Here is a 13,245-nt window from a genome sequence, read left to right on the forward strand (position 1 = left end):
TCCGCCCATGCCGCCATTCACTGCCGGGCCGGGCCGGGGGCGGAGCGGGCGGCTGCCGCCATGTCCATCTTCACCCCCACCAACCAGATCCGCCTCACCAATGTGGCCGTGGTGCGGGCACGGCGCGCCGGGAAGCGCTTCGAGATCGCCTGTTACCGCAACAAGGTCATGGGCTGGCGCAGCGGAGCGTGAGTGCCCGGGGAGCCGGCGGGGAGGCGGCTCGGGCCCGGCGTGGGGCCCGGGGAAGGGCCCGTGCGGGGACCCGGGTGTGAGGGGGTCGTACCGGGCACCTCGTGTGGGGACTCGGTAGTGGCGCTGGAGGGGAGCCCGTGTGAGGACCGGGAAGGGCCTGGGGTGTGGGAGGGGGGTCGGCAGTGACCCGGGACCCGGCACCTGGCTGCGGGGCCGGGGATCGTGCGCGGCCCCGGGCCCCCGGTCTGACCCCGGGAGGAGGCGCGGGGCCGGTAACGGGAGCACCGTGCCCGTGCCTGGGCAGCGACACCTCCGTGCTGGAAGGTTCCAGCTGTGCTGAGTCAGCCCGGGGCAGCGGGAGCTCTCTCCTCGCTGAACGCAGCTGTGCTGCTGGCATTGCTGCTTTGCTGGAGAGGGGCTTGGGTAAGGCATGGAGGGCCACGATGAGGGGCAGTGTTTCACTCTGACAGAGGACAGGGATGGATAGATGGGATATTGGGAAGGAATTATTCCCTGGGAGGGTGAGCAGGCCCTGGCACAGGGTGCTCAGAGCAGCTGGGGCTGCCCCTGGATCCCTGGCAGTGCCCAAGGCCAGGTTGGACAGGGTTTGGAGCACCCTGGGATGGTGGAAGGTGTCCCGGCCCATAGCAGGGGTGGCACTGGCATCATTCTGGGATTATTCTGAGTTTTCTACATTTGTCTTAATCTCTAGGGAGAAAGATCTCGACGAGGTCCTGCAGACACATACAGTGTTTGTCAATGTCTCCAAAGGCCAGGTGGCAAAGAAGGAAGATCTGGTTAAAGCATTTGGAACAGATGACCAGACAGAAATCTGTAAGATGGTAGGTTTCACACACTTTGCTTTATAAAAGATGTGAGAAGATTTAGTCACGCAGTTAGGTTGGTTTGTACTGAAGGGTGTTTCTAGAATGCTGCCATAGGTGAAAGGGTTGCTTGTTAAGAAATGGGTAAAAAAGGGCTGTAGCTCTGTTTTATAGTTTTAAATTTGGCATATGCATGTGGCTGGAAAGAATTCTGTCTAACATAACTTGCATGCACCGATGAGTCTGGACACAGCCAGTACTGAACCGTTCCTCACATAATATAAGTTATTAAGAATGCAGAGAAAAGAAGGGGACAGTTGCTTACTTTGGAGAGCTCACTTAGGTGTAAGTAACAGATCTAATTTCTTAGCCCTTTCTGGTGGGATATGAACTATGGACTTGCTGTGGTTGATAAGATTTCAGTAAATCTCTTGAGTCAGCATTGCCCTGGCAGCCAGGAGGGACATCCCTCTCCTGGGGTCACCAGGCCCAGTATCAACAGCTGGGCCAGGGAGAGGATTGTCCTACTCTGCTCTGGGGCAGTTTTGGGTGCCACAATATAAGAGAGATCTGAAGCTGTCAGAGTCCAAAGAATGCTACAAAGAAGGTGAAGGGCCTGGAGGGGCCACGCAAGGAGCAGCTGAGGGCACTTGGTCTGTTCAGCCTGAGGAGACTGAGGTCAGACCTCATTGGGGTCTGCAGCTCCTCCCAAGGGACAGCTCCCATCTCTGCTCTGTGTGACAGGGACAGCACCCAGGGAAGGGCTGGAGCTGTGCCAGGGCAGGCTTATGTTGGATTTTGGGAAAGGTTCTTCCCCCAGAGGGTGCTGGGCACTGCCCAGGCTGCCCAGGGAATGGGCACAGCCCCGAGGCTGCCGGAGCTCCAGGAGCTGCCAGAGATGCCCAGGGTGGGACTGTTGGGGTGTCTGTGCAGGGCCAGGGGCTGGACTGTGTGGTCCTTGAGGGGTCCCTTCCAGCTTAAGATATTCTGTGAAATCTGTGCTTCTCTTGCTGCTGTTTAGTGTTTCTGGGGTGAGTTTTTTTTCCAATGCTGCCTGTTGTAATGATTCACATTATTAATTTGATTATTGTTTTCTGCACTTCAAATCTCACCCAACCTTTCAAGCAGCTGTCAAATTTAACAAAGTTACTCAAAGTTGTCAAATTTTACTTGTCACTTCAGATCCAGGATGTTCATTAACGGGTTTCTGTGGGTAAAACAGATTTTGTCCAAAGGGGAGCTGCAGGTGTCGGACAAGGAGCGGCACACGCAGCTGGAGCAGATGTTCCGGGACATCGCCACCATCGTGGCTGACAAGTGCGTGAACCCCGAGACCAAGCGGCCCTACACAGTGATCCTCATCGAAAGGGCCATGAAGGACATCCACTACTCTGTCAAACCCAACAAGAGCACAAAGCAGCAGGTGAGTTTCCTGCAGTATGAGCTCCTGCTCCGAGGTGCTGCCATCCAGTGTAATTTCTCGGGCCTCAGCCACAGAGGGATCAACAGAGCTCTGCCATCTGAGGCCTGCACAGGGATTACTCAGCCATCTGGCAGCTGAGTGCTGCAGAGAAGCAGCTCCTGAAACTCTGTCAATTTGTTTGCTAAGAATTCAGGGAGGGGAGAAAGAAAGGAAAAAAACCAACAGTGATACACTTAGAGCAGAAATAAAAGGTTTATGATTTACGCTAATTGAGGTGGTATATCAGTTTTGCATTTGAGCCATGTGGGTTTGTGGTGTTTTGCAGTATAGCTATTTAATTTTATTTCAGACAGCTTTTAAGTGTTCAAAGTGATCACAAACAAGTCAGCCTTTTCTTGTTCATCTGTCAAAAGAGCGTGATAGCAGCCTCCCTGCAGCAGAGCAGCAGTGACCAGCACTGAGAGATGGCTCTGAAGCTGGGGAAAAGGTTTGAGATTTGGATCTGGGTGCTGGGTTTTAAGCAGGTGTGCAAGTGGTCTTTTTCTTGTCCAACAGGCCCTGGAAGTGATCAGGCAGCTGAAGGAGACCATGCAGATTGAACGTGCTCACATGAGGCTGAGATTTATCCTGCCAGCAAAGGAGGGCAAGAAACTGAAAGAGAAGCTCAAGCCACTGATTAAAGTTACTGAGAGTGAAGACTTCCAGGAACAGCTGGAAATGGTAAGCAAAAAGCAGTCCCTGGGGTTCAGGTTTGATTTGAACTACGCATGTGTATTTTACTAGGAGATGAATTCATATATGGAAGCTGTTTAGATAAACTGAAGGCTCACCAGAGATCCTGAATGAGAGCTGCAGTTGGGAACTTTTAATTTCATACAATCCTAGTGATGTGGGCATGGAAGCAGCCGTTGGCATCCAGAGGTTGCTGCTCCAAGCTGAGGAGTGCACAGTGCAATTCCTCTTAGCAGTGATGATCCTGCAACACTGATAAGTCTCTCTCATATGTGAAATGTTATTGTTACTTATTTGGTAGCTTCTGTCTAGACTTTAAGGGTGGCTAATTATTTTTTTAAAGTTGGTGGGTGATAAAGCAAAATTTGGTATTAATATCTTCATACAAACAGATTAGAATCCAGCAATCCCAACTGGCAAAAGCCATGTCCAGCATGGGGAACTGGAACTGTAGAGCTCTGTGGAAAATTTGCAGCCAGACAGAGTTTGTCAACTCTTCGGACTCCTCCTCAGTAACTAACTAGGATTGTTTTAATGAAAGTGAATGTTAGGCTTTGGGTAGGGCCTGATGAAATCCAAACATTCTTGGCTAACTGATGAAATGTGGAACATTCCAGGTGTGCCTTATTGACCCAGGCTGCTTCAGGGAGATTGACGAGCTGATCCGCAGTGAGACAAAAGGAAAAGGATCCCTGGAAGTGCTCAGTCTGAAGGATGTTGAGGAAGGAGATGAAAAGCTTGAATAACAAAATCTTCCTGCAGCAGATCTGCTTCAACACCCTCCCTGCAGTGACTGGTGTAGCCACTCTTCTGTTAGGCCTTCATGGTTTTTTCCAATCTCTTGCTGCCAAATATTTTCTGACACTAATCCTTTGGGATTTTTCCATGCAGTGTGGGTTGGGTTTTTTTTATCATTTTACACTTGCTTGGTTTACAGATGTCTTTGCCTGTAAGAAGATTTTGTGTCAGAGTTGCACTAATAAGAACTGAGTTAGGGTGTGGTAGGAGGTTACTCTGGCTTTGCTCTAGTTTCAGTGTTGCTGTTGAAAAGTGTTTGAGTGATTTGGTGCCAATTGTTTGTACCTTCAGGTTGTCAGTGTTGAGTGGGAGATTGCACTGGTCACTGAGGAGTGGCTTTGTATGTGAGGAGAGGGACCTTAAGAAAAGAAAGTTGCATTTTCACTTCTAAACAGATGCAGTGTGGATCATGTCTAAAAATCAGTCTCTTGGCAGTGTGAAAACTGATTTAGGCTTCCATAATTGGCTACTTGGTAATTAAAGTACTTCAATGGACCATTCATAAAGAATTCCTTCACTGGCTATAGCAGCACTTGCTGACGTAGAGATGATGTCCTCCAAATAACTTATTTGTAGAATATATTTAGCTACATTAATAAAAACAAATTATCATCTATTTATATATTATAGATACAGAAAGAAATAAGATACTTATTTTTGTTACTAGTAGAGGAGATATCCCTGGCTGTGGCAATGCTTTTGTAGGCTTAGGGAGTAGCCTGTGCTTGGGAGCTGCTGCTTTCACATGATAAAATGAATCTCAGGCAGTGGTGGCCTCTGGCCATGGAGCCAGACAGGCTTTTGTTGGACAGTAATTCCCAGCAGGAATTGTTTGTGCGTGCCCCTTTGCTTTTTAGCGCAACCGAACAATTCTGGCAGCTGTCCTTTATCCTCTGTCCTTTCTTTTGCTGCTCTCTAATCCATGCACAGAATTACCAGCCAGCTCCTGAGGCATGGGATATAGTTCTTGCTAATTCTGTTAAATCTTGCTGCAGCTGTGTTAAACAAATGATTTAAAGTTGAACTGGGTATTGCAAAGAAAAGGGGAAGAGAGGACAACAATGGGGGAAGGAGATACTAAAAATACAAACCACCAGGCAAAGCAGATATGGTTCAGTGACTTAAAGCTAAATCAGCAGGAATTTGAGGAGCCTTTAATATGACATTCCTGTTTCCATGCAGATAGCAGGCAGCAGGTGAGGAGCTGTGGGCCAGCCAGGGAGATCTCTCCCAGGGGAGCATGGTGCTCTTTGGTTGCTGTTGCCTTCCAGAGACTCCCCCCTTCTGTGACAGTTAAACAGAGCTGGGTTTGAGCTGGGTTTCCTCTGCACCTTTAACTCATTGTGAATTTCCTGGAATTTCATCAGGGAGGTCAGCTGGAGGAGGGGAGGTTTGGCATGTGAGGTGGCTGCAGGGCTGGAACCTCAGTGCAAGGCTGCCCCTTGGGAGTGGATTTCTGCAGCAGCCAATTTGTGTGCACTCGTGCAAGGCCAGGATCAATTCCTTCAGCAGTATTTTGGGAGGATCTGCCTCTAGAGCCTGAGTTTTGCTGAGGACAGGTGAAACAGAGATTCTTGAACCACTTCATCCATTTTAAAATGCTTTTGTTTGCTCCCAGGGGTTTAAATGCTGCCTAGGAAATGCAGGGGTGTAGTGACTGCATATGCCATGCGGACAGGGCTCAGTGTGGAGAGCTCTGTGTGCACAGGCAGCTCCCCTGGGTACCACCCTGGGCTGCTGCCTTCATGTGCCTCTCTCTCCAGACACACTTTGGGAAGCACTGAAGATGATCATGTTGATATTTAGCTTGTCACTGGAAATTAGCACTAACATGCAATTCATAAATATGCAAATTAGATGCTGAGCAAGAGCCTCAGAGGATATTGTGTCAGTAATACCTGATTTCACATTTCTTTAATTTCTTGGTTTGCTGTGTTTAACACCTCGAGCACAACAGGATGGCAGCACGTTAAAGATCTGGAGTTCCAGAACTGAGTCTAAGCTGATTCATGAGCTTGGTGCTAGGAAGGCAATTTCTTTATAAAGTCTTTTTCTGCAAATCCAGACATTAAGGATTTTCTCTGGTAGAGGGAGCTTGAGTTTATTTATGGACAAATAAAGATACATGCTGGCATTTCTTGTCATGTTTGTAGTTCAGCAAGAACATATGGTGAGCATCAGAATAAAGCTCAGGATTGGTAAATGGTTTGTCTTTGCCCATTCCAACAAGACCATAACTCCCTGCACAACCATTTCCTGGCGAATTAACTGAAATTTTCAGATAGGTGGGCATTTAAATAAGCTGGCAGCTTCCAGGAGAGCACTGCTGGTGTGTTTGGGTACACAGGCACATGTGTTTGCCCTGGCATTGCCCTATTCCTAGTGGGGTCAAAATGGTCCCTGACAGCTGCCACTGCCACACCAATGGGAGACAAAGCTGGAATGCTTCTCTGCCCCCTTCCAAGAGCTCATTAATCAGTTGTTAATGAAGCTGTTCCCTGCAGCAGTGTTGGGAGGGGGCTGGGCCGTTGCGTGTGGCCGGTGGCAGTTGCCAGTGCCGCGGCGACAGTTGCACGGTGGAACCGTGCGCTCACAACGCTGCGACACCTCCGGGGGCAGCAGGGCCTCGGCATCTGTCCTAAGGGATCTGGGAATGGTGGGCCAAGGGATGGAGGCCCCCGGCAGCACGCGGGGCCCCAAGGCCGACCTGAGCCAGCGCAGCCAGGAGATGCGTGTCCTCGTGGGCCTGCAAGGTGCTGCCTCGGGCTGCTCGGGGACAGGGGCGGCACAGCCCCCTCGTCCCACGCGCTGCCATTGGCTGCCTGATGTCCCCCAGAGCAAGGCGCGAAGATTTTCGCTCAGTCCTGCGAGGAAAAGCTCCGGCAGAACAGGGAGCTGCTCCCCAGCCTGCAGGCGGCTTTGCAGGAGGACTCCAATATCCTGAAATTTGTCCTGAAGGTACCAGCAGGTCCCTCCTGCTGTACCCCTGCCTGGTGCAGGCCCTGCACCCCCAGCTCCTCCAGGAGCTGGCAGCACAGGCCAGCAAAAGATGTGTCATTCCCAGGCTGACAGTGACCATCTTTGTCCCTCCCTGCTCACAGTACAACAAACTCCCCATTAAGGATGCCTTCGGAGAGGGCCAGGAGCTCGTTTCAGGCACTGAGAGCCTGGAGGTAACAGCAGGGCTGGGAGCAGGGGCTGGGGCTCTGGGGACACTGAGAAGAGCAGTGCATGGCAGAGGGACATGCTGCCAGCACCAGGACAACCCCACGGGGCTGCTGTGGAGACACCGGGTGTTCACATCTGGTCCCACGGGACACATCCATGCAGCCCCTTTGTCCCTGCTGTCCCACCCCCGTGTCCCTGGCACTGCCTGTGTTCCTACAGGGTGCAGTCGCATCCCCAGCAGTGATGCTGTCCCTGCCCTTCACTGCCTGTCCCAAGGTTGTGCCCTGGTTACACAGGGCACCCATGGAGATCGAGGCTGTGCCTACAGAGCTGCCTTTGCCCAGAGGCCTTGTGCAGCAACAGAGCGGTGCCGCTGCTCTCTGACAGCATCCCATCTGGGCCCTGATCGATTTTATTGATCCCCAGCCCTGCTCCATATCATGCAGAGTCCCTAAGCCCAGCCTTGCCACCAGCAGTTGCCCACCTCTGCCTTACCCCAGCCAGCCCCCAGAGCAAAGCTCTCCCAGACCCCATCCTGTCAAACCAATGACAACATCCTGGAGCAGCATATCACTGTCCCCAACTCTACCTTGGGGGGAGTTTTCTGGGCAGCATCCCCTTCAGCAGCATCCAGCCTAGAAAATGGTCTCATGCCCATCCAGGTGGTCATAAAGAAGATCGAGGCCAAAATCCATGACCAGGTGAAGGTGTGTGACATGCTGGTGCACCAGCTGAAGCAGTGGAGCCAAGCCAGGGACGAGCGCCAGAGGCACCTGCAGAATCTGCGGGATGCTGAGACAGAGCCTAAGTGGCAAGAGCCAGAGCTGCAGGTACCCGGGAGCCCTTCCTGGTGTGCCAGCACCCATGGAGGATTTAATCCAGCCCCTGCACCCCTGGCTGGGCACTGGGCTGGGCACTGGGCTTGGGACACGCAGTCACCCTGTGCCTTCTCCTGGTGTCTGCCCCAGACCATTCGCCAGCTGGGCAATGACATTGAGAAGATGCTCATGAAAATTCACAGTGGAGAGATTGTCACCAACCTGTACCTGAGGCTGCAGGAGGTCCTGAGGAGGGTGAGCTCCTCCTCACTGTGCCAGTGTTTCACCTGCTCTCCCTGCAAAGGCACGGGGTGCCCAAGGAGCTGTGTCCCAGGGGACACCCTGCTGGTGCCCTCCATGCCCTGTCACAGCACGGGGGACCCTGGTGGGTGACGTGCTCTGGCTCCCTGTGTGCCAGGAGCTGGTGTACCTGCCTCGATACATGGACCTCCTGTCTGGGATGACTGTGATGTACCACGAGGAGCTCACAGGCCGGACTACCCTCCAAGCCAACAATGTCATCAAGGTGAGATAACTGGGGTCCTTTCCCACCCTCCAGTGCCCACAGACAGCACCACATACCTGAGACCCTTCCTTCAGCAAGGGGCAAAAGAGGTGGAGCTGAGGTTGCCCACAGCAACAGAGGCCTCCATAGGTTCTGCCAGGTCTCCCTCTTGTCCCCTGGGGCTGGGGTCAGCCTGTCTGAAGCACCAGCCATGGCAATGGCAGTGTGTCCCACACCCCAGCCTGCCTTGCCAAGCTTCCTTCACAGCCTGTTTGCATGGACTGGGGTCACTTTTGACACTGGGCATCCCAGGAGCTCATCCAGTAGCTCAAATCACAGATTCATGGAATGGTTTGGGTTAGCAGGGGCCCTAAAACTCATCTCATTCCAGCCCCCTGCTATGGGCAGGGACACCTTCCACTCTCCCAGGTTGCTCCAACCCTGTCCAATCTGACCTTGGGCACTGCCAGGGATCCAGGGGCAGCCACAGCTGCTCTGGGCACCCTGTGCCAGGGTGTCACCACCCTAACAGGGAAGAATTTCTTCACACATCTCAATCTAAACCAATACTTGAACCTAATAACCAATCTGTAGAAAGCTCCAACTATCTTTGGCAGCAACTCTTCCCTTCTCTATTATGCTCCAGAAACTCATGGCCGAGGCGGGACCCCGGGTCCGTATGGAGAAGCAGCTCAGGGACCAGTCCCTGGCTGAGCAGAGGAAGCACATCGAGAGCCTCCGGCGCCAGGAGGAGAGCGAGAGGCAGCAGAGGCAGGTGAGCTGGGGTGTGGGCAGGTGAGCTGGGGTGTGGGCAGGTGAGCTGGGGATGTGGGGAGGTGAGCTGGGGTGTGGGGAGGTGAGCTGGGGATGTGGGCAGGTGAGCTGGGGATGTGGGGAGGTGAGCTGGGGTGTGGGCAGGTGAGCTGGGGATGTGGGCAGGTGAGCTGGGTGTGGGGCAGGCAGGGTTCGGGTGTGGGGCAGGCAGGGCTGGGGGCAGGGACAGCCTGCAGTGCTGAGCCCCCAGGGGTGACAGTGACTGTCCTTGCAGCAAGCTGTGTCCATGCTCTCTGCAGAGCAGGACCAGAGCTCCTCAGAAACGCTGATGGGTGAGTGCCTGGCAGGGGCAGGGTGGGGGGATGTGGGCACAGCCATGGACATCCTGCCCTGCTCCATCCCTGGACATCCTGCCCTGCTTCTTCCCTGGACATTCTGCCCTGCTCCATCCCTGGACATCCTGCCCTGCTTCTTCCCTGGACATCCTGCCCTGCTCCTTCCCTGGACATCCTGCCCCTTCCCTGCCACCCCAGGTGCTGACGTGGAGGCCGCCATGGCCAAGATGCAGCGCGAGGCCTTTGTGACAGACAAGATGGAGAAGGCAAAGACTGCCCTGCAGTGCTCCTGCCTCTGGGTAATGGAAAACCCATCCCTGCTAAAACCTGGGGTTGCTGGGGCGCTGGGGAGCTGCAGCCTCTCTGCTCCCCTCGTTTCCCTGTGCAGTTATCTGCTCTTCTCTCCCTGGGGCCCCACAAAGCCCCTGTTTGCAGGCAGGCACTGCCCTTCCCCATGAACAGAAACCACAGAGCTCCATGGTTCTGTAACCCCCCCAAGGCCCTGCTTCCAGCAGGAGCACCTTGGGCTGAGTCCTTGTGTCTCCCCTGGCCAGGACATCCCCAGCAGCATCGAGGCACAGAGGAAATCCCTGGGGAACCTGCAGCAGCACATCGATGAGTGCAACGAGAGGAAGAACATGCTGAAGAAGACCCTGCAGAACCTGGAGTCCAAGCAGGCTAAACTGAAGTTTAACCAGCCCGTCAGCACCACCAGGTGCTGCTGGCCTCACACACTTGTGCCAGCCAGGCCACCACCTTAGGGGGGGGTCATGTCCAAACAGGCACCCTGACCTTCACCCCACTGCAGCCACGCACTCCTCCCGCACTGGGAGGGTTTCTGAGCTCCCAGCTCTGCTGCTGGCAGAGCAGAGCACCCAAAGCTCCCACTGGGGTCCAGGAGCTCCTTTTCTCCTTGCTTGGCCTGGGAAGTGCTGCCAACGGCATGGAGCTGGCCTGCAGTTGGGGGTGGGGCAACCTGAACTGCTTTTGGAGCAGCTTTGGGGTGTCCCTGCACCCCTGTGCAGCTGTGTGATGTGAGTGTGGCTGGCTCCAGCATGCAGGAGGAGCAGCTGAGGGAGAACCTGAAGCAGGAAGAGGCCCGGCTGGAGCAGATGCGAGCCCACATGCTGAACAACCAGAAGCGCCTGATCGAGTTTGAGAACATCGTTGACAACATGTTCCTCCGCCTGCAGGGCATCTCCATCCCTGGCAAGGTACCACGGGGCTCCAGGGGAGCAGGGCCATGCAGGCAGGACAGCACGGGGACACCTGGCATGGCCACCACTGCTACCCCTGCTCGAGATGGTTGTGTCTCCCCCAGGAGGACTCAGGTGCAGTGGTGGGGCTGGAGGAGAAGCTGCAGCACTGTGAGCAGAAGCTGCAGTTCCTGAAGGAGCAGGCGGCAGCCCGGCCTCAGGACAGCACTGATGAACAGAGCGAGGTACGGGGGCCCTCGGTGGCCCTGGGGACACACTCAGGGCCCTCACAGACCAAGGCCACCCAAGCCATCCTTCCTCAGCAAGGCCACAGGGAAGGGCCATGGAGCAGCTCAGCCCCGCATGGCACTGGGCACCCATGGTGCTTGGGGTGTAACACCCACCTGCCCTCCAGCACTTAACCCAGGCTGTCTTTCACAGACTTTTGCCAAGGTCAGGAACCTTCTGGAGGAAAGAACTGCAGGTGAAAAACAGAACCTGAGGATTTCCTTTGAGGATGAAGATGCTACAGAAGATGGTAGGAGGGCACAGTGGGGACACGTCCTACAGAGACTGTTCCAGCCCTGCCCCCTGGGAGCGGGGAGTCCTTGTCTGTCTCCCACTGGCCCAGCAGACACCAACCCACAAATTGCCTCCAGGTCTTGAGGCTGATCTTGGCTGTTTCCAAGGCTTCAGATGTGGGTGGTGTTTTTAGGCAGGGGTGGGGGAGAATGAAGGCAGGTGGTGGCATGATGAGCACCAAGCTACTGCAGGAACAAGGAGAGATGTGGGGCAAGAGGGAACACCCTCATCTCCAAAATCACCTGGTTGTGAAGAATAATCAGTGCTTGGTTCTGCCTGTGGATGCTCCTGGAAGAGGCAAAGAGCTTTTGGCAGCTCACCACCTTTAGCAAAGCAGGAGCTGTGCCCACCACACTGCAGCTCCAGACCTTTATGGGAAGCCCCAGCAGCATTGGAGATGGGTCACAGTGATGCCATCACCAGGTCCCACAGGTCACCCTGGGATGCTGGGTGGAAAGATCCACGAGGACTCTCCTGGATCCCACGAGCCCAACAAAACGTGCCAGCTCTCCCAGGGACATGGCCACAGCAGAGGTGGCCTCCAGACCCTCCCCAGCCCCTCCTCTCCACTCTCCCCTGCAGACACCTTGGATTTTGAGGATGAAGACCATGACTACATCCCCAGCCGGGAGGACATCAAGAAGCAGGGGCAGCAGCTGATCCGCATGAACACCAGACGTCGCAAGAAGAAGTAGTGGTTTCTCCATGTGAGCTCTGAAGGCCTCAGGCCACCCCTTGTACCCTTTTCTCAGCAGGAGCACCTTGGGCTGAGTTTTCTCAGTCTGCTTTTCCCAGCAGATTTAATAAATCAGATCTTCTTCATTCCAGTTCCATGGTAAGGCTGGAACAGGTGGTCCTAGATCACTTCTGTCACTCACAACACGTTGGGGTCCATCCTGAGGGGTTCTGAGCTGGGTTTGGAGGTAGGGATGGGCTGGCTTAGGGACAGGCTCAGCCCCTGGAGCAAAGCTGGGGCTGGCCTGGCTTTCTCCCCCTTGGTGCTGTGGGGCCAACACCTTCCTGGGACCTCTGATGCCTCAGGGGCTGGAGCCTGTCTGAGCCAGTGATAAGGAAATGTGGGGAATGGCTGAGTCCTGTGGGGTCCCAGGGTGGGAGTCCTCATGTCCGTGCGCGGGAGCTGAAGGGCAGAGCCTACCCAGGAAGGAGAGACTCAAAGCTGAGCTGAACCCCCAGCCTGGAGCCTCTCCCCTCCCTGCTCCTGCACTTGTGTCCTGAACTCCTGCCCTGACCCTGGAGTGAACCCCAGGTGTCACCAGGACTGCAGGAGGGTCTGGGGGTCAGGAATGTCCCAGTTTGGCCCAGGACAGCCGAGGCTGCTGCTCCAGGGTGGGATTCCTAGTCCTGCTGAGGGGCACCCACCATGCCCCCTCTCTTCTCGTGCTGCAAATAGATAGTGCTGTTTCTCCAAGAAGAGCCAGAACCGAGGGGCTCTGCCTGTGCTCCTGGACAGCCAGCCAGGACAGGGCCAGGACCTTGTCCCCTTCCACACGGGAATGTCAGCGTCGGAGCAGCCTTTCCCTGCCTGTTCTGCTCTGTGCTTGGTGCTGGCATCATCAATGACATCCCCAGAGAGGGGAGGAGCGGCTGCTGCTCCCCAGCCTCTCAGCACTGTTCCTGCTGGGTCTCGTGGAATGGGCATCATCTTCACAAAACACAGCACAACCTGAGGTTTTTCAGGGAAGCTCCAGAAATAACATCACGTGTCAGTAAAGGCATCTCATGGAGCTTCCCAGAATCCACAGCCACAGGTGGGCTCTTCTGCAAGTGAAGACCAGGCTGTGATTGCATATCCATCTGTTCATGTCGTGTTCTCGTGTGCCCACCACAGCCTCACCACCCTCACAGGGAAGAGTTTCTTCCCAATATCCCATCCATCC

At 54.5% G+C, this 13,245-nt stretch overlaps 2 protein-coding genes across 2 annotated transcripts; both read left to right on the plus strand.

The window, feature by feature from the left end:
* The first annotated feature begins 16 nt into the window (after positions 1-16).
* SBDS (SBDS ribosome maturation factor) lies at positions 17-6,103 on the plus strand. The gene is made up of 5 exons (XM_071447620.1): positions 17-188; positions 905-1,034; positions 2,239-2,439; positions 2,995-3,159; positions 3,789-6,103. The coding sequence occupies exons 1-5, from the start codon at positions 61-63 to the stop codon at positions 3,915-3,917; spliced, it is 753 nt and encodes a 250-aa protein (XP_071303721.1). The 5' UTR covers positions 17-60; the 3' UTR covers positions 3,918-6,103.
* Positions 6,104-6,571: 468 nt separating this feature from the next.
* On the plus strand, positions 6,572-12,136 carry LOC139599851 (coiled-coil domain-containing protein 183-like). Its single transcript, XM_071447523.1, has 13 exons — positions 6,572-6,811; positions 6,969-7,142; positions 7,638-7,967; positions 8,106-8,210; positions 8,374-8,481; positions 9,107-9,235; positions 9,509-9,566; positions 9,768-9,868; positions 10,124-10,327; positions 10,553-10,783; positions 10,891-11,010; positions 11,207-11,424; positions 11,685-12,136. The coding sequence occupies exons 1-13, from the start codon at positions 6,623-6,625 to the stop codon at positions 12,040-12,042; spliced, it is 2,325 nt and encodes a 774-aa protein (XP_071303624.1). The 5' UTR covers positions 6,572-6,622; the 3' UTR covers positions 12,043-12,136.
* Positions 12,137-13,245: the final 1,109 nt, after the last annotated feature.

The sequence above is a fragment of the Agelaius tricolor genome, unplaced genomic scaffold (genome assembly GCF_023055355.1).
Source record: "Agelaius tricolor isolate 1412-34295 unplaced genomic scaffold, bAgeTri1.0.p SCAF_25, whole genome shotgun sequence".
NCBI lineage: Eukaryota > Metazoa > Chordata > Aves > Passeriformes > Icteridae > Agelaius > Agelaius tricolor.